This window comes from Thamnophis sirtalis, unplaced genomic scaffold (genome assembly GCF_051295495.1).
Source record: "Thamnophis sirtalis isolate CommonGarterSnake01/CBP01778 unplaced genomic scaffold, rThaSir2_p1.2 scaffold_4, whole genome shotgun sequence".
Classification (NCBI taxonomy): domain Eukaryota; kingdom Metazoa; phylum Chordata; class Lepidosauria; order Squamata; family Natricidae; genus Thamnophis; species Thamnophis sirtalis.
Genome location: NW_028261384.1, coordinates 125533901 through 125556246, shown reverse-complemented (window position 1 = coordinate 125556246; position 22346 = coordinate 125533901). Strand labels below are relative to the sequence as shown.

The 22346-nt window shown below is 47.1% G+C and overlaps 1 protein-coding gene across 1 annotated transcript in view; it reads right to left on the bottom strand.

The window, feature by feature from the left end:
- TEP1 (telomerase associated protein 1) overlaps positions 1-22346 on the bottom strand; it is a 197400-nt gene that overhangs the window by 150852 nt on the left and 24202 nt on the right. Inside the window, exons 7-13 of the mRNA XM_087714127.1 lie at positions 14960-15094; positions 13035-13196; positions 10714-10869; positions 7493-7585; positions 5998-6122; positions 4279-4436; positions 2048-2157 (exon numbers count right to left, since the gene is read on the bottom strand). Coding sequence (XP_087570253.1) covers positions 2048-2157; positions 4279-4436; positions 5998-6122; positions 7493-7585; positions 10714-10869; positions 13035-13196; positions 14960-15094 — 939 coding nt within the window. The remainder of the gene's footprint in view (positions 1-2047; positions 2158-4278; positions 4437-5997; positions 6123-7492; positions 7586-10713; positions 10870-13034; positions 13197-14959; positions 15095-22346) is intronic.

Genomic DNA, 22346 nt, shown 5'->3' with positions numbered 1-22346 from the left:
GTCCCGCTTGTGCTTTGAAGTCTGTCCGTGGAAAATGCAGCATGCTTTGCCCCTATTGTTATGGCAGCAAACCATGGTCTGTCCCAGGTGTTTTCCACTTCTTCACAGATATTTGGAGAGAGAGAAACCAGGATATAAATCAATATACATATTACTCGAACCGACATCAATCATGGTCCAGAATTGATATGGTCTGGATATCAACAGAATTGCAATGAGATGTGAAGGAAGTTGAAATTGTCACGAATCTCTGGGAGGATCACAGTCTCATAAAAATAAGATTGATAGGGAAAAAGAGGATGACAAGATGGACACTGAAAAGATTGACTTTAAAAGGCAAAGAATTTAAATTAACGATGATTAAACAATTGCATCTCTTCTTTAAAGAAAACAAAAAAAGAAGATACATCTCTACAAAATTTATGGGATAACGGCAAAGGCATACATGAGGGGAGTTGCCATATCTTATATGGCAAAAGAAAATAAATTTAAAAAGCAAAGAGAATTCTTTGGAAAAACAATAGAAAAGACTGGAGACGAAACTACAAAATAAGCCGCAACAGAGAAGTATAAAACAACAATTGGACCTAATTAGAGTTAAATTGAATCTACTTGAAAAGAAGGACCTGGCACAACAGATGATAAAGATAAACCAAAATACTTTTGAGAATGCTAACAAGCAGGGGAGATAGGTAGCATATAAATTGAAGAAATAGAGAAGAGATGGATTAACAAATTACAAAACGATGAGAGAAATATATATGTTACCAAAACAAGGAGAAGAAAAAAATAGCACAGAAATTTAATAAGAAACTATACAAAGAGACCGACAGCCAGGGAGAAGGGAAAAATACTACAGATTTTGATGGTTTCCTTGAAGTGTTAAGAAAGAATAATGACTGCCATTCAAATTTATCAGACAATTGCAAAGGACAACTTCACACAGGATTTGCAGAACCCAACAACAGAGTTCAGCTGGTGTGCTTTGCGTTATTATGGTTTGATGGGATTGCTTGCTTCAATGCAAAATGCTTAGATAATAGCTTAACCCAGTGGTAGTCAGCCTGGTCCCTACCGCCCACGTTCCAGCTTTCATGGTGGGTGGTAGGGGTTTTGTCCGATACTAAAGCACTTTCCTTTTTTTTAATTTAATTGACTTTTAAAAAATCATAGCATTATTCAAAAACATTTTCATTAGCTTTTCATAAAATCACCATTACTGTGGAACCGGTGGGCGGTTAGAAAATTGTACTACTAACAAGAGATACAAAAGTGGGTGGTAGTTACAGAAAGGTTGACTACCCCTGGCTTAACCCCTTAACCCACAAGTAGCTCAACTGCCTATCATGTTTATGCAAAATCCATCCAGTGAGAAGCCCATCATGGTGGGTAATCAGAGGCTTTCAGGACATAAATGTCCCAAAAATGTTTTTTTTTCCTAAAAGGCAATTGCACTTTCTTGATTTTTTAAAAAATTTGAAAACATTTCACTTCCCATCCAAGAAGCGTCTCCTGCTTCAAGAAGCTTCTTCCTGAATTTTGCCCCATTTTACGACCTTTCTTGCCACAGGAAGTGAATCACTGTGGTTGTTAAATTAGTAAAGCTGTTGTTAAGTGAACCTGGCTTCCCTGTTGACTTTGTTCATCAGAAGGTCCCAAAAGGTGATCAGGTGACCCCGGGAAACAGTCATAAATACATGCCAATGGTCAATCATCCAAATTTTGATCACGTGATTACAGGAATGCTACAATGGTGGTTAAGTGTGGTTTTTGGTGGGGGTGCCATTGTCACTTCAAAAAGTCAATGAACAAATGTAAATTGAGGACTCAGATTCAGATTAATAGAGTTGCAAGGAGCCTTGTAAGTCATTAGTCCAACCCCCTGCCCAAGTAGGAGACCCTACCCCATTTCTGACAAATGGCAGTCCAATCTCTTCTTGAAAGCCTCCAGTGATGAAGCTCCCACAACTTCCCAAGGCAAGCTTAGCTGTTCCATGGGTTGATTGTTTTCACTTTCAGAAAATTTCTCCTGCACAGATAGCCTTACCTTGTCCTCAAGGCGCCTTAAGAGAAGTTGATGATGCCTCTCGCTCACCCCAGACCTCAAAATGTTCCGCAGGTTTCGTAGCATTGCCATGAAGGGCAGTTTCTTTGAATCTAGGGGGCAGCAAGTAAATGGCAATTACACAGATGAAACTCAGCAAGCAGAAATAATATTTTAGACTGGTATTTTTTTTTTAAAAAAAATATGAGTGAAGATATGAGAATTTTACCCAGTTTTATTTCTTTTCTTTCCATACATATATTCAGACTTGGGAGGTAGGAGGACAGAATAGAAAGAGATAGAGGAGTGCCTCCGTGTTAATAGGTAAAAGTAAAGATTCCCCCGTATATGTGTGCTAGTCATTTCCAGCTCTAGGGGGCGGTGCTCATCTCCGTTTCAAAGCCAAAGAGCCAGCGCTGTCCGAAGACGTCTCCATGATCATGTGGCCGGCATGAGTAAATGCCGAAAACACAAGGAGTGCTGTTATCTTCCCACCAAAGTGGTCCATATTTTTCTCCTTGCACTTTTTACATGCTTTCAAACTGCTAGGTTGGTAGAAGCTGGGACAAGTAACAGGAGCTCCCTCTGTTAAGGGGCACTAGGGATTCAAACCACTGAACTGCCGACATTCTGATCAACAAGCTCAGCATCTTAGCCACTGAGCCACAACATCCCTCCATGTTAATAGTTAATATTTTGCTGCTTATATTTTGTAAAAAAATTAGCATCATCTATTTCTATTACACCTCCTCTGGTTTTGATTTAATCATACTTCCCACTTGCAGTTTAGATGATTTCCATTTAAAGGAAAGAATTTTAATTACGTTGCTCACCTTTACATTGTTGTTACCATGATATATTATTACATTCTTTGTTTAACCTTGCTACTTAATGCAGAAGTGTATTAACACTTCAATACACATACATATACGTTAAGTGTATGTAAAAGGCATACCTCAGAATTGTATAAGATTAAGAGTGATTATGTAAGCATTAATAAATACAATTTGCAGTGTAGCATATTGTATGGTAAGTCCCATTATGCAATGCATGAGAGAATAAAATATAGTCTAATGTAATATAAATACAAGTATCATACTCCTGCAATTATTTGTTTGTAAACGTTTCCAAACTTTTTCTACCTATAACATCTCCCCAATTCCCTGTGATCTTTTCTCATCAAGTCAGCTTTAACTCTTAGTAATCACAGGGATTACAGGTCGTCCTTGACTTACGACCACAATCGAGCCCAAAATTTATGTTGCCAAGTGAGAAATTTGTTTAGCGAGTCTTCCCCCCCGTTTACGACTTTTCTCGCCACATTTGTTAAGCGAATTGCTGCACTTGTTAAATGAAAAGAGCCAGCGCTGTCCAAAGACCTTTCCTTGGTCATGTAGCCAGCATGACTAAGTGCCGAGGGCACACAGAATGCTGTTACCTTCCCACCAAAGGTGGTCCCTATTTTTCTACTTGCATTTTTACATGCTTTCGAACTACTAGGTTGGCAGAGGCTGGGACAAATAACAGGAGCTCACTCAATTACACAGCACTAGGGATTCGAACTGCCAAACTGCCAAACCTTTATGATCGACAAGCTCAGCGTCTTAGCACTGAGCCACTGCATCCCTATAGAAACAGCATACTGCCCCCCGAAAAAAATCTGGGTCCTCATTTTACCAACCTCGGAAGGATGGAAGACTGAATTAACCGTGAGCCCCATCAAGACTGAACTCCAGGCAGCGCACAGAGTTAACATGAAACAGTTCAGTCTAACCACTGCACCACCAGGGTTCTTGTGAAGATTGGTTATACAAACCACTCCTTCAGCTCCATTATAACTTTGAATGGTTGCTGGCCTTCCCAAAGATGCTTTTTCAAAAGGCAACTGGACTTCCTTGTTTTTCCTTTGAAGACGTTTTGCTTTTCATCCAAGAAGCTTCTTCAGCTCTGACTGGATGGTAGGGAATTTCAAGGGATATAAATAAAGAATAACAAGAAAGTCCAGTTGCCTCTTGAAAAGGCACCTTTGGGACAACCATGACCTGGGTGACTAAGAACCTCCACAGACATTTCTACAAGTGGTCATAACTCAAGGACTGCCTTTATCTGGGTTCACACTTATTTTCCATGCTTCCACTCTGATTCTGTCTAGTCAGCATGCCTTTCTGGGATTTCAGGGTCCAATAATGAAAATTATTGGAAAATGAAGGAATGCAGTCAACTCTTCCACCTACCAATCAGTTCTTCCCAGACAGCAGCCTTGTTCCCACGGTTGCTCAGTTCTCGATCCCAAGTCTGGGGTACCTCCAGTTTCATGCGAGTGCCAGCAAGGGTCGGATCCCAGGGCCCTGGCAACCGACTTCGGGAAAAGGAGGGCAGATCTGGGGGGTACCTAAAAAAGAGAAAGACTGTGAACTCAAGGACTACAAAAGAAAAACACGGAACAAGAACAGTCAACATTACATGGGCCACGTAATGGATACAAGTAGTTCTCAACTTACAAGCATTTGTTTAGTCAATCAATCAGAATACAGCTGGAAGGTACCTTGGAGATCATCTAGTCCAGCCCCTTAATCAAGACAGGTGGTTGTCCAGTCTCTTCTTAAAAGCCTCCAGTGATGGAGCACCCACAACTTCTGAAGGCAAACTCTTCCACTGATGATTATTCTCACTGTTAGGAAGTTTCTCCTTAATTCCAGTCTGCTTCTCTCCTTGATTAGTTTCCACCCATTGCTTCTTGTCTGGTGCTTTGGAAAATAGGCTGACCCCTCTTTGTGGCAGTCCCTCAAATACTAAGAGTGCTGCTATTGTGTCACCCCCTAGTCATTCTTTTAACTAATTAGCCATGCCCAGTTCCTGCAACCGTTCTTCACATGTTTTATTCTCCAGTCCCCTAATCACCTGAGTTGCTCTTCTCTGCACTCTTTCCAGATATCCCCAATATTTTTTTTTATAATGTGGCAATCAAAACTGGGCTCAATATTCCAGGTGTGGTTTTACTAATCATGAATTGTGTGGATTTGAAGAGAACGCACAAATAGAGATGTTTGGTGAATGGGGTTGGGGTTTTTGTGGGTCAGTGTGGAGCCCATTGTTGTGGCCCACCAGTGGCCAGCAGAGCTGGTATCAGATTCGGACAGTGAGGAGGTTGGGGAGGGACATGGGCCAGTCCTGGAGTCTGGGGAAGGCTCTGATGAGGGCTCTGTGTCGGAGGCAGAGAGGGGGCCAGGGTCATCTGACAATTATCAGCTGCCTTCAGAGTCAGACATCAGTGAGGCAGAGGAACAGCTGGAGCCTGTTCCCAGTGTGCGCATGCGCAGAGTTGCCAGATGAAGGGAACAGCTAAAGAACAGGGGTCGACTTCGGAGTAAGGCCACAGGTGGATGATGAAGGATCCCTCCCAGAGGGAATAAAAGAGGAGCCAAAGGGGAGACAATTAGTTCACTTAATTGGTTAGTGACTCTTCTGAGACTCCTTGCCAAGTTTTGCAGATATCGGCCTGTCAGCTCTCCAAGCCAGATAAAGTCTGTGGCTGTAAATCCTCCCTTGAAAGACTTTGCTGGAAGTTAATGAGCAGAATTCACAGTAAGTTAATAAAAAGGGTTTTTTGTCAAGACAAGGAGTCTGCTTCATGGTTTGGGGAAGCCCAGGTCAGAACACCCATTGACTATGATTGTCAGTAGGTCACGAAGGTTGACCCCAGGACATTGCAACCGTCATAAATATGAACCAGTTGCGAGGAGTTCGAGCTTTGATCACATGACCTCCGGGATTGCTAAAACGACCGTAAGCGTGAAAAATGCTCTTTTTTTTCAACGCCATTGTAACTTTGAACGGTCACCAAGGGAACGGTCGTAAGTGGAGGGCTACCTGTACACCCCTGGTGAAAACTCAAAAGACAGATGTCACACCAGGCCTGCAAATGTGGTGCCAGATGTGCAAGGCCGTCTCACCTCCGTTCCAAGAGACTCATGACATGCTGAACTGGCTCCGAAATATGAAGGCGGTGGATCAAATTCTTCAGAGAGAACAAATCTCTAGGAGCTTTCTCTTTTACTGAATCCAGGATCTCTCGGTGCTAGAGATGTCAAAGGGAAGAGAATCAAGCAAGCGGTGACTTAGGGAAGCACTCCCATCCACCTCCTCCATAGAGGTTCTCAGTCCTAAAGGTGCTTTTTTCAAAAGGCAACTGGACTTCCTTGGTTTTTTTCTTTTCTTTTTGAAGACGTTTCACTTCTCATCCAAAAAGCTTCTTCAGCTCTGACTGGATGGTGAGGAATGGAAGGATTTACTGTATTTTTCGGACTATAAGATGCACCGGAGTATAAGACGCACCAAGATTTTGAAGAGGTAAGTTTAAAAAAAGGGTTTTTGCCCTCTGCAGGCCTCCCAAACCCTCTGCATGCCTTGTTTTTTTTTGTGTGTGTGTCAAAAACAGGGCATCCAGAGAGTTTGAGAGGCCTGCAAAGTGCTCTTGGGGCTGGGGAGGCAAAAAAGAGCAAAAAAACTCATTTTTGTGAAAAACCCATTTTTCATATAAAAAAAAGAAGGGGGCATGCATATGCTTTGGGAGGCTTTTAGAGTGCTCCTGTGGGCTGGGGAGGGGGGCAAAAACAGGCAAAAAACTGCCCGTTTTTTGCTTTTGTCCTCCTCATCCCCCAAGGAGGCCTCCCAAAGCCTATGCACATCCATTTTTGTGAAGGGGGCATGGTTACAGAGGCTAAAAATGCTGTATTTAGTGTATAAGACGCACCCAGATTTTCAGCCTCTTTTTGGGGGGGGAGAAAAGTGCATCTTATATTCTAAAAAATACAGTATATTCCTTGCAGATAGCTGGTCATTTGCATTCTTTTAGAGAGAGTCGTTGAGGCCACTTGGGGGTTTATGTGTCCTCAGGGTCACCTGAGTAGTGAGAATGGGTGCAGAGCCTTCTTGGCTGCAGGGTGTCTTCTGCCCTGGGTCCCTTCACTGTTGAAGACAGGAGCAGGCTGTTGTGAAGGAGTCTGTGTTGTCTACACCTCAAACTGTGGCTCCAGTAAACTGCCTTTTTTTTCCCCTGGAATTTTTTCAAACTCTTTTGCATCGCTCAGGTGATCCCAAGGACACAGATAAACCTCCAGGTGGCCTCAATGGCTCTCTAAAAACAATGCAAATGACCAGCTCTCTGCAAGGAATATAAATCTCTCCATTCTCCACCAGAACTGAAGAAGCTTCTGGGATGAGAAGCAAAACGCCTTCAAAGAAAAAGCAGAAAGTCCAGCTGCCTCCTGAAAAAGCACCTTTCGGGTTCCCACCCACCTTGAAAACAGACACAGGGGAAGGGGGGGGGTTAACCTCTATGTATGCTTTGATAGTATCTGATCTTGAATTGTACAAAAAGAAGAACGAAACCTAAAGGGATGCCTTCCTCCATTCTCACACACACAGAAACACCTCAAGAGCACTTGCCGTTTTCTCCAAGGCTTCACATTTTGATGCAAACAGTTTATTCCGGCCTAGTCTGTGCTTTTTCCAGTTGTCCCAAGAGGCTTTCCTTTCAGTCTGTTGAAGAAACACAATTCTGAAATAAATAATCTTGCCCCTCGCATGCTAGAAGAGATTCTATGTCAGCATTCCAAATATCATGCAGAATTAAATCAGAGTCCAAGGCAGATCTATCCTTAAGATTCCTATTTAATAAGACAGACATGTTGGCATCATGCTATTTATCCCAATACTGGAAATGACATCACAATGATCTTGTCCCCACACCCACAATCCATCACATGGTCCAATCTTCTTCTTCCACGCTGGCATCCACACCCAGCTTCTTCCGGTCAGGTGTACTGGTGCGGAGACAAAGGATGACCTTGGCTTCTAGTAAAGAATGAAAACAATACATTCCACAATCTCACTCCTGTCTATTCCTCCCTCCCATCAACTATGCTAAAGAAACAGCATAATGAAATAAGAGAAAGTGTGGCAGGCCAAAATTCTAAAAGGAATATAAATGCAGGCCTCTAATTCTATTAGAGATATATTCGACATGGGGGCTTAGATAAGCCTTTATTAGCACAAGTGAATTCACGATGAATGGAATAACAGAGTTGGAAGGGACCTTGGAGGTTTTTTAGTCTAACCTCTTGCTCAAGCAGGAAACCCTGCCTGCTATTTCAGACAAATGGCTCTCCAGTCTCTTCTTAAAAAGCTCACACACAATTTCTGAAGACAAGCCACTCCACCAGTTGACTGTTATCACAGGAAACTTCTCCTTAATTCTAGGTTGCTTTTCTCCCTGATTAGTTCCCATCCATTGCTTCTTTTTCTGCGTGTTTTGGAGAATTGGATAAACCCTCCCTGCCCTTCTTCCTTCTTTGTGGCAGCTCTTCAAATATGGGAACCCTGCTATCGTGTCACTCCTAGTCCTTCTTTTTGTTAGACTAGAGCAGAGGTGTCAAACTCGCAGCCCGCAGGCCAGGCGTGTCACCCACTTTCCACACTCACCCCTGGTTTAATGCAGGGGGGGGGGAGTCACAATATGTCAAGTGACGGCACACGTTTGACACCTCTGGACTAGATATACCCAATTCCTGCAACAACCAAGTTCAGGAAGCACCAAGGGCCTCTCATTTCAACCCTGAATTACAAATACAGGGCGGGGCATAACCTTTTCCTAGGGGGTCAAAGCAAGATTGACAGCAGTTTACAACTTCCGCGACACCTCATTTTAAAGCCCATAAAAAACTGAATTGAATGAGCTATTAAATGTTAAATTTGTTTCGGTTGAAACTTTGAGAATGAATTTGGAAACTGTGTTGAAAAATCTGGAAAATCGAACGGAACTGTTTGAAGATTTGTTGTGTTCTTATCCACCTCGTTTGAATGCTGTTCGAAGGGCTAATGGTGGTCATACTGACTATTAAATCGTGTCAATAAACTCAGTTTTTGATGGGCTTTCGAATGGTGTATGAATTATTTGTGTTGTTATTACAAGTGTTGCTGTGACCCCCTAGGAAAAGGTTATGCCCCGCCCTGTACTCTCCTTTATTGGTAAAGCCAGGCCTTCATGCTCTTACGTAATGTCAGGAGGGTGGGAGTCAATCTCATCTCGGGGGCAGTAAGATGTTCCCAGAGCAGGGACCACGCAGCAGGCTTCCACTGCCAGTACAGGTGGGATAGGTCCATCCCACAGGGGCGAGATGGCTCCTCCAGTATTCTAGACCCATGGCACAAAGGGCTTAATGGCAGAGGTGGTATTCAGCAGGTTCTGACCAGTTCTGGAGAACCGGTAGCAGAAATTTTGAGTAGTTTGGAGAATCTGCACCTCTGACTGGCCGTGCCCCCATCTATACTCTGCCTCCCGAGTCCCAACGGATCTGGAGGAAATGGGGATTTTGCAGCATCCTTCCCCTACCACACCCACCAAGCCACGCCATGCCCACCAAGCCACAGAACTAGCAGTAATTGTTTTTTAATCCCACCACTGCAGAGAAGGCTCTTACCCTGGAATTGGCCAATCGGAATTCCTTTACTGATGAGATCGACAGCACACTTCCTCTGCCAGCAGAGGTGGGATGAGGCCATCCCACAGGGGTGAGATGGCTCAATACAATACAATACAATACAATACCAGAGTTGGAAGGGACCTTGGAGGTCTTCTAGTCCAACCCCCTGCCTAGGCATGAAACCCTATACTATTTCAGACAAATGGCTATCCAACATCTTCTTAAAGACGTCCAGTGTTGGGCCATTCACCACTTCTGGAGGCAAGCTGTTCCACTGATTAATTGTTCTAACTGTCAGGAAATTTCTCCTGTTGCTTCTCTCCTTGATTAGTTTCCACCCATTGCTTCTTGTTCTACCCTATGGTGCCTTGGCAAATAGTTTGACTCCCTCTTTTTTGTGGCAACCCCTGAGATATTGGAACACTGCTATCATGACTCCTCTTGTCCTTCTTTTCATTAAACTAGACATACCCAGTTCCTGCAACCGTTCTTCACATGTTTTAGTCTCCAGTCCCCTAATCATCTTTGTTGCTCTTCTCTGCACTCTTTCTAGAGTCTCCACATCTTTTCTACATCCTGGTGGCCAAAACTGAATGCAGTATTCCAAGTGTGGCCTTACCAAGGCATTATAAAGTGGTATTAACACTTCACGTGATCTTGATTCTATCCCTCTCTTTATGCAGCCTAGAACTGTGTTGGCTTTTTTGGCAGCTGCTGCACACTGCTGGCTCATATTTAAATGGTTGTCCAACTAGGACTCCAAGATCCCTCTCACAGTTACTACTATTGAGTAAGGTAACACATATACTGTACCTGTGAATTTCATTTTTGTTGCCTAAATGTAGAACCTTACTCTTTTCACCTAGACCCATGCCACAAAGAGCTTTATGGGTAATAACTAACAACCTGAATTGCAGCCAGTGCTGTTCTTGGAACAAGAGTGTAATATCTATAGGCCCCAAAGACTGTCCATGCCACCGCACACATTAGCAAAGTTAGTGCAAGATTTCTCTAGGCATCAACATTGTTGCGCGCATCCCCTGCGGAATTTTTGAGAGGACCATCGATGGCTTAGAATGCGTGGGGACCTTCCATGACATCCCAGCAATCCAGATGAAAGAAGGAAGGAACCTGCCCGCTTACAGCTTTAAAAAGTCTAGCAAACTTCAAAGCCCAGTACTCTACCTTTCTAGCCTTTGGCTTCTGACGTTGCTTGCCCCGGCTCTTGCGTGTGTTGTATTTGGCCAACTGATAGGCATCAAACTGCCGGAACTTATCAGCCATCCCAGCACGGAGGCAGGAAGGCATAGGAGCCAGCCTTCCTTCTTCCCCTGCTAGGCTCTGCACAGAGAAGAGAAGTGGGAAAAAAGCACCATGTGGCAAATCAGAATAATAGAGTTGGAAGGGACCTTGGAGATCTTCTAGTCCAACCCCATACTTAAGCAGGAAACCTTATATCAGTGATGGCTAACCTTTTTTGGATTGCATGCCAAAATCAGGGGGAGCGCAGGGGGGTTGTATGGAGACGGGCCCACACCCATAATGCGATGCGTGGGACCCCTGTGTGCATGTACACATAACCCTCCCTCCCGCTGTTGGCATGCTTTTTTGTCCTCTCCAGGCTCCAGAGGCTTTCTAGAAGCCTGGGAAGGGTGAAAACAGTCTCCCCTGCCCTCCCCAGAGGCCCTCCGGAGGAAGCTTCACTGAAAGCTCCGGAGGGCAAAAAACGGCCTTATGGGCAACCTGGAAGTTCAGGAACGGTGACTTCCATGTGCCCGTAGTGCCATTTTTCGCCCCCCTGAAGCCTCTGGAGGGCGAAAAACGGCAGAAAAAGAAGGCCAACATCAGCTGGGCAGCGCAAGCATGTGCGCTGGAGTGGACAGGGCAACACCTGGAATGGCCTAACCGTGACCCGTCAAAAGGGTGAACGACAAAACCGCGCCCGACTAAACCGCGTCGCTGACGTCATCAACGCGGAGACAACAGCCAGCGCGGAGAAAGAAGAGCGCTTTAAATAGCGTGTTGAAAGAAAGCCAATTCAACTTAAGGTAAGGATTAGGTTTAGGGTTAGGTTAAGGGTTAGGTTAAGGGTTAGGGTTAGGGTTAGGTTAAGGGTTAGGATTAGGTTTAGGGTTAGGTTAAGGGTTAGGATTAGGTTTAGGGTTAGGTTAAGGGTTAGGATTAGGTTTAGGGTTAGGTTTAGGGTTAGGTTAAGGGTTAGGTTTAGGGTTAGGTTAAGGGTTAGGTTTAGGGTTAGGTTTAGGGTTAGGTTAAGGGTTAGGTTTAGGGTTAGGTTTAGGATTAGGATTAGGATTAGGTTTAGGGTTAGGTTTAGGGGGTTAAGTTTAGGTTTAGGGTTTACAGAGTGCTTCTGTCTCCGCGCTGTTGTCGCCCTGTTGATGACGTCAGCAATGCGGTTTAGTCGGGTGCGGTTTTGTCGTTCGCCCTTTTGTCAGTGAACCGCCCTAACAAATGGCTCCATGTGCCATCTGTAGCAAACGTGCTATCCAGGCCTTATACCAACTGCTTGTCCAATTTCTCCTTAAAAACTTCAAAAGCCAAAAACTTTTTGGATGAAAATACATACTTGGTTGGAAAAAAATTATAAAGCAGCATATTGACTTGAAACCTGAGATATTTATGTTGGGCATTCTACCAGAAAAATATGACAGGAAGACTGTATACGTATCTGGTTTTACATATATTAACTGCAGCTAGAATTGTATTTGTGCAACAATGGAAAAATGATGAAACACTGTCAGATGTGAGTGTAATTAAGAAAACACTAGAAATGGACAGATTAACGCTCATTATTAAGGATAAAGAAGAAATTAAATATTTCTTGATGTGGGATGTATTTTACCAATGGTTGGACAATAGAAATAGAAGTTAGAAAGGAGGAGAGATATTAAAAAAAAGAGGGAATGTTAACGTGGAGGGAATTTGATGATGAAGATGTTATGTATTATTGTAATTGTATTGATATACAGATATTAGTAGCAGTATTGTGATGAATATTACAACAAATATGTGGATATTTCAAATATTTCAAACTGTTCAGTGGAAATGGAAAGTAATATAAAATAAACAAAACATTTAAAAAAAGCTTCCAGTGTTGGAGCATTCACAATTTCTGGAAGCAAGTTGTTTCACATAGTTAATTGTTCTACACTGTCAGGAAATTTCTCCTTAGTTCTAGGTTGATTAGTTTCCATCTATTGCTTCTTGTTCTACACTCAGGTGCCTTGGAGAATAGTTTGACTCCCTCTTCTGTGTGGCAACACCTGAGATATTGGAAGACTGCTATTATGTCTCCCTAAGTCCTTCTTTTCATTAAACTAGACATACCCAGTTCCTGCAACCGTTCTTCATATGTTTTAGCCTCCAGTCCCCTAATCATCTTTGTTGCTCTTCTCTGCACTCTTCAATCAAAAAAGTTCTACCTAGGATTAAATCTGGAATTCCCCGTTGAAGAGGCAACGGGAGAATATGGGATATGTTCTCACTTGATAGAGCTTGGCCACTTGCATCCAGTCCGACGGGAGTTGTACCGCATGGCAAAAATAGCGCCGCACATGTGGGCGGCAGGGCGGAAGGTAGGAAGCCAATGCCAGGAGGAAATTAGTCGTACTGCGGATGTTCAGTTCTTGGCGGGCATACAAGGCAACCTGAGCGGAGAGAAAGAGATCATAGAGGTGAGCAAAAACCTCTCCTAATATTATTAGGAAGGCTGGGAATCTTAATACTTAATAACACCAGTTTGTTAGTGGTTAAATATTTAGTTTGTGAGCAAAATTTGGGTAGCCCTGCTCAAATTACAGTCCGAAGAATTCCTATATAAACAGCCGCAGGCAAACCCGCAATGTGATACGAGGTTAAACCACAACATAATTCCAAAAGTTGGAATGCATCATCTTGCTACTTACGTGCAGACGTTTACAAATTCAAAAGAAGAAAGCGGTACTATGACAGATGCAAAAGCTTGGACGTCCTTCCAGTCAGAACTTTATAATAATTCTGTTTTGCAGAAATAAAGAGTTTCCAAATATTCTCTGCAGTCTGTTAAGAGTTTTTATATTCTGGTGTTTGGAATACTTCCCTACTCTTCCTTGCAGGAAGGGACTGTGAGGTGGCTCGGTGGTTAAGACGCTGGGATTGTTGCCTAGAAAGCTGGAAAGCCATGGTTCGAGACCCGGGTGCCACATGACGGTGTGAGCTCCCATCCTCGCCCTAATGCCTGCCAAACTAGCAGTTTGACAGCATGCAAATTCAAGTACGTAAATAGGTACCACTTCGGTGCGAAGATAACAGTGCTCCATGATGTCATGCTGGCCACATGCCGTGGAAATGTCTTCAGGCAGTGCTAGCTCAATGACCTTGAAACGGAGGTGAGCATTGCTCCCTAAAGTCAGCAAGAACTAGCGGAGTAAAAACCTTCTAGTTCAAAAATATCCTTGCACATGCTGCATGTTTTAAATCATCCATAGTACTCAACTGCAGGGATTGGAAGAGCCATTCTCAGGCTTTTATCTGAAAATCATGACGTTGGAGCGCGGTGGCTCAGGAGGTTAGGCACTGAGACGACGATCAGCCGGTTTGCTTTCGAGACCCGGTTGCTGCTGTGGGATGGGGTGAGCTCCCGTCACATGCACCACCTCCAGTTCAAAAGTGGGCAACCACAAGTAGATAAGTGTGCACCACTTCCATGGGCAATTTAACATGGATGTGAAAGGAGATCCCAACTGGGCCTCCCTCCGGGGCAACGGTGATGCCACCAATCAATCCCTTCAATTTGGAAGTGATTCAGTACTGATTTCCTAGCCCACTGCAGGAATCCTCAAGTCATTCAGAACAAAGATTGCCCAGTGTTTTCTTGAAAACGTCTCTGTTCACAGTCGATTTGAAGATGTGTTTCGGATCATCTGTCTAACATTTTTAGTCTTATCATAATAGACACTCTAAATTAAAGCAATAGCAGTAGACTTATATACCGCTTCATAGGGCTTTCAGCCCTCTCTAAGCGGTTTACAGAGAGTCAGCATATTGCCCCCAACAATCTGGGTCCTCATTTTACCCACCTCGGAAGGATGGAAGGCTGAGTCAACCCTGAGCCGGTGAGATTTGAACCGCTGAACTGCTGATCTAGCAGTAGCCTGCAGTGCTGCATTTAACCACTGCGCCACCTTGGCTCTTGCCAAAGGTTTTGGTTATTCTATGACACCCACAACAATTTGACCACCCAATAAATTGGGGAAATCAATCATGTACAAAAAAAATGGTGCAACCAGAGCTAAACCTACACCACAATGACAAGCAATCAGATAACCTCTTAAGTTCAGGGACGTCCATGGTACACAGCTGCTCCTAATGCTTTACACATCCCACCCACCCCCCAACCCTCAAGCCCACATCCCACAGCCCCCTTTCCTACCTTGAGGATGAATTCTGGTTCATATTCTGCTAGACTCTTACATGTTTTCATCAGTTTCTGCTGTAACAATCCCGGAGGATTCCCAAAACGTGCCCCTTCCACCAAGGAGCAGCACACCATGCTCAAGAGCATTAGCTAAAGAAAAAAAAGGTGGGGGGAGGAGGAAAGAAGGATTTAGGAAATTGATGGGAATTTCCTCACCAATTTTAATTTTCTAGTCCATAAGGGACAGTTCAATTACAGTATTTTTCAGAGTATAAGACGCACCATGATTTTGAAGAGATAAATTTTTTTAAAAAAGTTTTTGCACTCTGCAGGCCTCCCAAAACCTCTGCATGTCTTGTTTTTTGCAAAAAAGGAGGGGGGGCATGCAGAGGGTTTGGGAGGCTTGCAGAGAGTTCCTGGGGGCTGGAGGAAGGCACAAATGGCCCGTTTTCTCCTCATTTTTGCCCTCCCCAACCCCTAGGAGCACTTTCCCAAACCCTCTGCACATCCATTTTTGCAAAGGGGATGGGGTTTCAGGAGGCCAAAATTGCTGTATTCAATGTATAAGATGTACCCAGATTTTCACCCTCTTTTTTGTGGGGGGAAAGATGCATCTTATACTCCGAAAAATATGGTAGTATAAACAAAGAGAAAAAGATACCACAAGAACTTTTTTTTAAAAAAAATAAATCTCCATAAACATCATTGGTGCTAGTTACCCAGGGGTGAAATTCAGCAGGTTCTGACAGTTCTGGAAAACCGGTAGTGGAAATTTTGAGTAGCTCAGAGAACTGGCAAATGCCACCTCTGGCTGGCCCCAGAGTGGGGTGGGATTGGAGGTTTTGCAGTATCCTTCCCCTGCCACGCCCCCTCCCAAGCCACGCCCACAGAACTGGTAGTAAAAAAAATGCATTTCCCCTCTGATCTTACCTACCGTATTTTTCGGAGTATAAGACGCATTGGCGTATAAGAAGCATCAAGATTTTGAAGAGGCAATTTTTTAAAAAAAGAGTTTGCACTCTGCAGACCTCCCCAAAATGGCCCATTTTTTGTGGAAAAGAGCCAGGTTTTTTTTCAAAACAAGGGGGGCATGAATAGCCTTTAGGAGGCTTGTAGAGTGCTCCTGGGGGGCTGGGGAAGCCAAAACAAGCAAAAGACGGCCCGTTTTTTTGCGAAAATGGGCCCATTTTTAGTCAAAAAAAGGACATGCATAGCCTTTAGGAGGCTTATAGAGTTTTTCGCTCATTTCTGCCCTCCCCAGTCCCCAGGAACTCTCTGAAAGCCTCCTACAGGCTATGCACGGCCATTTTGGTGAAGGGGGCGGGGTTTCGGGAGGCAAAAAATGCTGTATTCAGTGTATAAGACGCACCCAGATCTTCAGCCTCTTTTTTGAGGGAAAATGACCGTTGTCTTACCTGAACGGTCCTTCTATGGGTGCTGCGAAGGGAATCCAATCATGGGTTAACTTAGCCTTCTAGCCTTGAGACTGAGTATGCAAATATCAAAGTTACGCCTCCTCTGACTGGACTTCCGTTTCCTCCCCAGTTCTTTTTACGAAGTCCACCGAAGGAGCATTATGTCAATCCTCAAACAAGCCGCAAGTCATCCGGCACTACAGAGTCAAGTCCAGTCAGTAGTCACAATCAAACGGAGCCCTGACCAGCCGAAGCTGCGGGCGGGTTTGGATTCCCTTCGCAGCACCCATAGAAGGACCGTTCAGGTAAGACAACGGTCATTCTCCTGTGTGCTGCTCCGGGAATCCAATCATGGGATATATCAAAGCAATGAACTCCCAGGGCGGGAGCTAGGCTGGTCAGGCTCCTCCGCAGACGGAAGGACCCTTTGCAACACTCTCCGCCCAAAGGACGCCTCGGCCGAGGCGAAGACATCAATCTTGTAGTGGCGAATAAAAGGCGAGGGGGATGCCCAAGTGGCCGCCCTGCAAATCTCTTCCACAGACGCTTGCGTCGCCCAGGCCGCTGTGGTGGCCGCACTCCTGGTGGAATGAGGAGTGATTCGCCTTGGAACCGGTCTGGAGTGGGTGTCATACGCCAACGCAATGCAAGCTTTCAACCATCGGCCGATGGTGTGGGAGGACACCTTCTGTCCCATTGAAGATGGCTGGAAGGAGACGAACAGGGCCTCCGATCTCCGGAACGACGCCGTGCGCTTCACATAGCGACGAAGAGCCCTGCGAACATCCAGATGGTGCCACTGACGTTCCCGCGGATGAGACGGGTGAGGACAAAAGTCCGGCAGGACAAGTTCTTGAGTTCTGTGAAACAACGAGTTTATCTTTGGAAGAAAGGTCGGATCCAAACGAAGCACTACCTTGTTCGGGTGGAAGATGCAAAGATCCGCCCGAACCGAAAGGGCTGCTAGCTCCGACACCCTCCTGGCTGATGTTATGGCCACCAGGAAAGCCGTCTTGAGTGTCAGCAAGCGGAGGTTGATGGAATGTAGAGGCTCAAAGGGGGCAGCTGTAAGGGCCCTGAGAACCAAGGTCAAATCCCACGTGGGATAACGATGTACCGTCGGCGGTCGTAAGTTGGAAGCACCCTTAAGGAAGGTTCGAACTCGCGAGTGCTGGGATAAGGAGCGGCCTTGGCCACCCCCGACCACCGTCGACAAGGCTGTGACCTGACGGCGAAGCGTGTTTGGTGCCAACCCCTTGTTGAGGCCGGACTGCAAGAAATCCAGAACCTGGGGCACCGAGGCCTTGATGGGATCGACCCCGGTGCGTCGGCACCAGCGGCAGAAGGCCTGCCAGGTAGCCTCGTAAATACGGGTAGTCGACGGGCGACGGGCCGCTTGAATTGTAGAAATGACTTCGTCTGAATAGTGGAGGGCCGCTAGCATCTCCCGCTCACGTGCCACACGGCTAACTGCAACAGCTGAGGGCCCGGGTGCTGGAGAGCCCCTTGGTGGAGCTGAATCTTGTCGTCCGGGATCCTCCAAGGACGCGAAACGGACAGATGGACGAGGTCTGCGTACCAGGGACGTCTGGGCCACATTGGAGCGACTAGTAGCACTTCCGCCTGTTCTGTCAAGATCTTCTGAATGACCGACGGAAGGATCGGGAGAGGAGGAAAGGCATAGAGAAGGCCGGCCGGCCAACGGCTGCGTAGAGCGTCTACTCCCTCCGCCCCCGGAGCCTGGTATCGGGAGTAAAACCGGGGAAGTTGTGCGTTGTGCGGGTGAGCGAACAGATCCACCTCGGGCAGGCCGAAGCGGCGAGAGAGCTCCTGGAAGAGAATGGGGTGGAGCTGCCACTCCCCCTGATCCACAGTCGCTCTGCTCAGCCAGTCCGCCTGAGTGTTGGCTTCGCCCGAGATGTGCTCCGCCCGAATCGATGAGAGTCTGGGCTCCGCCCAATGGAACAACCTTTCCGCTTCCAGCATCAGAGCTCTGGACTGCGTTCCCCCTTGGCGGTTGATGTGAGCCTTGGAGGCCACATTGTCGGTCAAGATTAACACATGGCGATGAGATACAATGTCCCGAAACTCCAGGAGAGCCAGACGGATGGCCCGCAACTCCAGCCAGTTTATGCTGTTCGCCAGCTCTTGATCCGACCATCGACCTTGGGCCACCTTGTCCAGGGCATGGGCCCCCCATCCGAATAAGCTGGCGTCCGTTGTAACTTGAACGCGGTCCGGCTCCTTGAATGGACATCCCCTGAGGAGCCTGGACGACATCCACCAATGCAGGGACCGCCTGGCCTTGCCCGGGAGCTGCACCTTGATGTGGGAATGACTGGTATGCGCTCTTTGGAAGGGCAGCAGGAACCACTGGAGAGGACGCGCATGGAACCTGGCCCAGGGCACCACGCTGATGCAGGAGATCATCTTCCCTAGCAGTTTGGAAAGTGACAGCAGCGGTACTCGCCGATGGGATAGCGCATGATGCGCCAGGTGGTATATGCTCTGCCTCCTTTCCGGGGACAGGAAAACCTCGCACGACATCGAGTTGATGGTGGTTCCCAGATGAAGGAGGGACGTGGTTGGGCGCAGGTGGCTCTTGGGCAGGTTGAGGACAAAGCCATGGTCCCGCAATGCGTCCATCGTGACCTGTAGGTCTCGGAGGGCCTGATCTCGAGAGGACGACAGCACCAACACGTCGTCCAAATAACAATTGATGCGTATTGGAATTGAACGAAGGGAGGCTGCCAATACTGCCAGAAGTTTGGTGAACGTGCGCGGGGCCGAGGAGAGGCCGAATGGCAAGGCCCGGTATTGATAATGACGGCCGTTGAAGTGAAACCGCAGGAACTTCCGATGTGCCGGATGAATGGGCACATGGAGGTACGCTTCTTTGATGTCTATGGAAGTCATCATGTCGCCTTGGCGGATGGAAGCCAATATGCTCTTTAGAGAGTGCATTTTGAATTTTTGGTATTTGATATACTGATTGAGCTGTTTCAAATCTAGGATTGCCCTCCATCCCCCGGAGTTCTTTGGTACTAGGAACAAGATGGAATAAAACCCTAGGCCTCCCTGCCCTTTGGGAACTTGCTCTATGGCCCTGATGGTGAGAAGATGAGAAATCTCGGTGTCCATAAGGCGCCGCTTTGACGGGCACCTGGGCACAGGGCACCTGATGAACCTTCTCGGGGGGATGGATAGAAATTCTAGCGTGAGACCCAAACTCACTACTTGAAGGGCCCAGGCGTCTGACGTGAGCTCCGCCCACCGGTGGGCGAAGGCCAAGAGGCGTCCTCCTATGGGCCCTACCTCCTGCGAGTCAGCGGTATCTGCGAAAGGATCGGTTGCCCGCTCCTCGGAATGACCGTCTACTCTGCGCCTGACTCTGCTGGCGCCCCCTGTCTCTGGCCCCGGCTCGGTCCTGGCCACGGTCCTGTGCCTGGGAGAACCCCCTGGTATAGTTGGGGACATAGGGGGCAGAGGTAAACCCCGAGTCCCCAGACCGAAAGGGCTGCCGTCTACCATAAGGCTGTGGCCTTCTGGCCACACGGGCACTTGTGGAGGGAAGCACCCTACGTCTGTCCCGAGTCTCAATGAGAATTGGATCCAGCACTGAACCAAACAAGGCCCCGCCCTTAAAGGGCGTGGATGCTAGACGCCACTTGGATTTGATATCAGCTTGCCAGTGGCGGAGCCAGAGCAAACGGCGAGAAGCCACATTGGAAGCCACGGCTCGGGATGCAAACTTTGCCGCGCTAAGGGTGGCATCAGCAGAAAACTCTAGGGCCGCTATCAGTTTGGTGACATCCTGATGGAGGCGCAGTTCCTCCGGATCCAGTCTTTCCTGTAGTTGTCTCAGCCAAACTAAAGAAGTCCTATTAAAGAAGGAAGCTGCAGTGGCTGATCGCAAGGCCCACGCTGCTGCCTGATGCGTCTTGCGAAGGACCGATTCGGCCTTGCGGTCCTCGGCCTTCAATCCTTCCGAAATTTCAGAAGGAATTAACGCCGGTGAAGCAAGAGCAGCGATGGGAGCATCCACTGTGGGAAACTGCAGGAGGGCCTCCAACTCTGGAGAAGATGTGAAAAGCTTCCTATCACCAGACCCAGGGGGCTTAACTGCGGTCGGCTCATCCCACTGCTTTTGGATTAAATCAAGAAAAAGCTTGGGAGATGGAATAAAATCTTGCAGAGCCACCTGCTCAGCAAAGAGCCGCTCGGTGGCATCCAGACCCACAGCAGCACTTTCTGCAGAAATTGCCTCCCCCATGTGGGTGGTAGTCTTGGCCTTATATAGCAGGGATTTGAAAAGAGTGTGCCTGAAAAGCCCAGGGGGCGGAGGCTGGTCCACAGGAAGGCCCTCGTCACCAGAGAGTTCCCTATCCTGGATTTCACCTTCCTCCACTAAGGGAGATTGTGCGCTAAACACAGAGTGTAAAGGGGAAGGAGGATCAGTTTGCAGAATGGAAGAATCCCCTTGTACTGCTTGGGGAGCCAGGCCTGAGTAGGCCAGAGTAGGCCTGGAGACCTGGGATCTACGCGCTAATTCCGCATCCACCCCTCTGGAAATAGCCTCTGAGATCATGCTGTAGAATTCAGCAGAAAGACCCAAATCCTGGCCCTCCAGAGGCCTGAGGCCTGCAGCTGTGGGGGTGAACGTGGCAGAGGGCCCAGCGCGTGGAGGTGAACGAAGAGAAGCCCCACTAGCCTCCGAAATAATTGGGGGAGATCGAGGCCCGAAAGCCCCTACCTCAGGAGTAGGGCCCTGGGGAAGCTGAATATCAGGAGACCAACCCTGCTCAACGACCCTCACCGGAGACACAGGCTGCTGAATCAGAACCGGAGGGGAAGAAATGGAAGCCCCAGATGCCTTGGGGGGAACTTTGGCCTTGTCCTTGCGCTTGTGCGACTTATCCCGAACAGTAGATGAGGCTCGAGGCCTACTAGTAGAGGCCCTGGTCGCGGCCCTACTAGGCCCAGGGCTGGCCCCTCCCTCGCCAGGGGAGCGGGGCTCAGAAACTGGCCGGACAGTACCTTGCAATTGATCAGCCATGATATGAATTTGAAAGAGCTCAATCAGCGAAACAAAGGAATGCAATTGAAAGCACTCGCCAAGAACGCCACGTGGAAGCAGAGACCAAGAGAAGCGACCTCCTCCCTGAGTCAGCAAACTCGAGTGAGGGAAAAGGGAGGGGCGGAAGCAGTGCGCAAACTCAAGCGCGCGAGCAAAATCTGCCTTCTCATCCCAGGCGTTAGAGCGCATGCGTGAAAAGCGCTTCCAAATAAGGTCACCGGCATCAAAGGCGCGAAATTCAAAGGAACCGCAGGGGAAATTCCCAAACAGCCGATCCATGTAAACCTCCGGCAGCCGCTCCAGCGAGGGCACAAAGGAGGGAGGCGGGGAGGGGGGGAGACCCGCTCCGACAAGCCAAAGCCTCGGATTTGACCACGCTCGCGGGCGGGTGCTATCCGGCGTGTAGGGCAGCGCTGGGAGACTCAGCTTCCTTGCGCGCTGATGTTAAGGGAGGGCAGGCGGAGAACGCCCCACTCCAGCTGTAGCGATCCGATATCCCTTTAAGGGAAATAGCGAGGGAGGAATCGGCTGGCAGCAATCTGCCGCTTTACCTCCAATCCAGCAAGAAATCCACAGAGAAAACCAAGTAAATTCATCCTTAACCTTGAAATATTAGCAATTAATCAAGAGAGCGTTGAAAATAAGTCTCGTAGGCTTGACTGAGTAATAAGAACTGGGGAGGAAACGGAAGTCCAGTCAGAGGAGGCGTAACTTTGATATTTGCATACTCAGTCTCAAGGCTAGAAGGCTAAGTTAACCCATGATTGGATTCCCGGAGCAGCACACAGGAGAAAGGTGTGACTTATACTCCGAAAAATACGTTAGTTTCGGTAATGAACCATCTGCAAGAATGCAAGCAAGCTGAGAGAGCATCAAGGACTCCTCACTATCGGTATTATTCGTGCTTGCA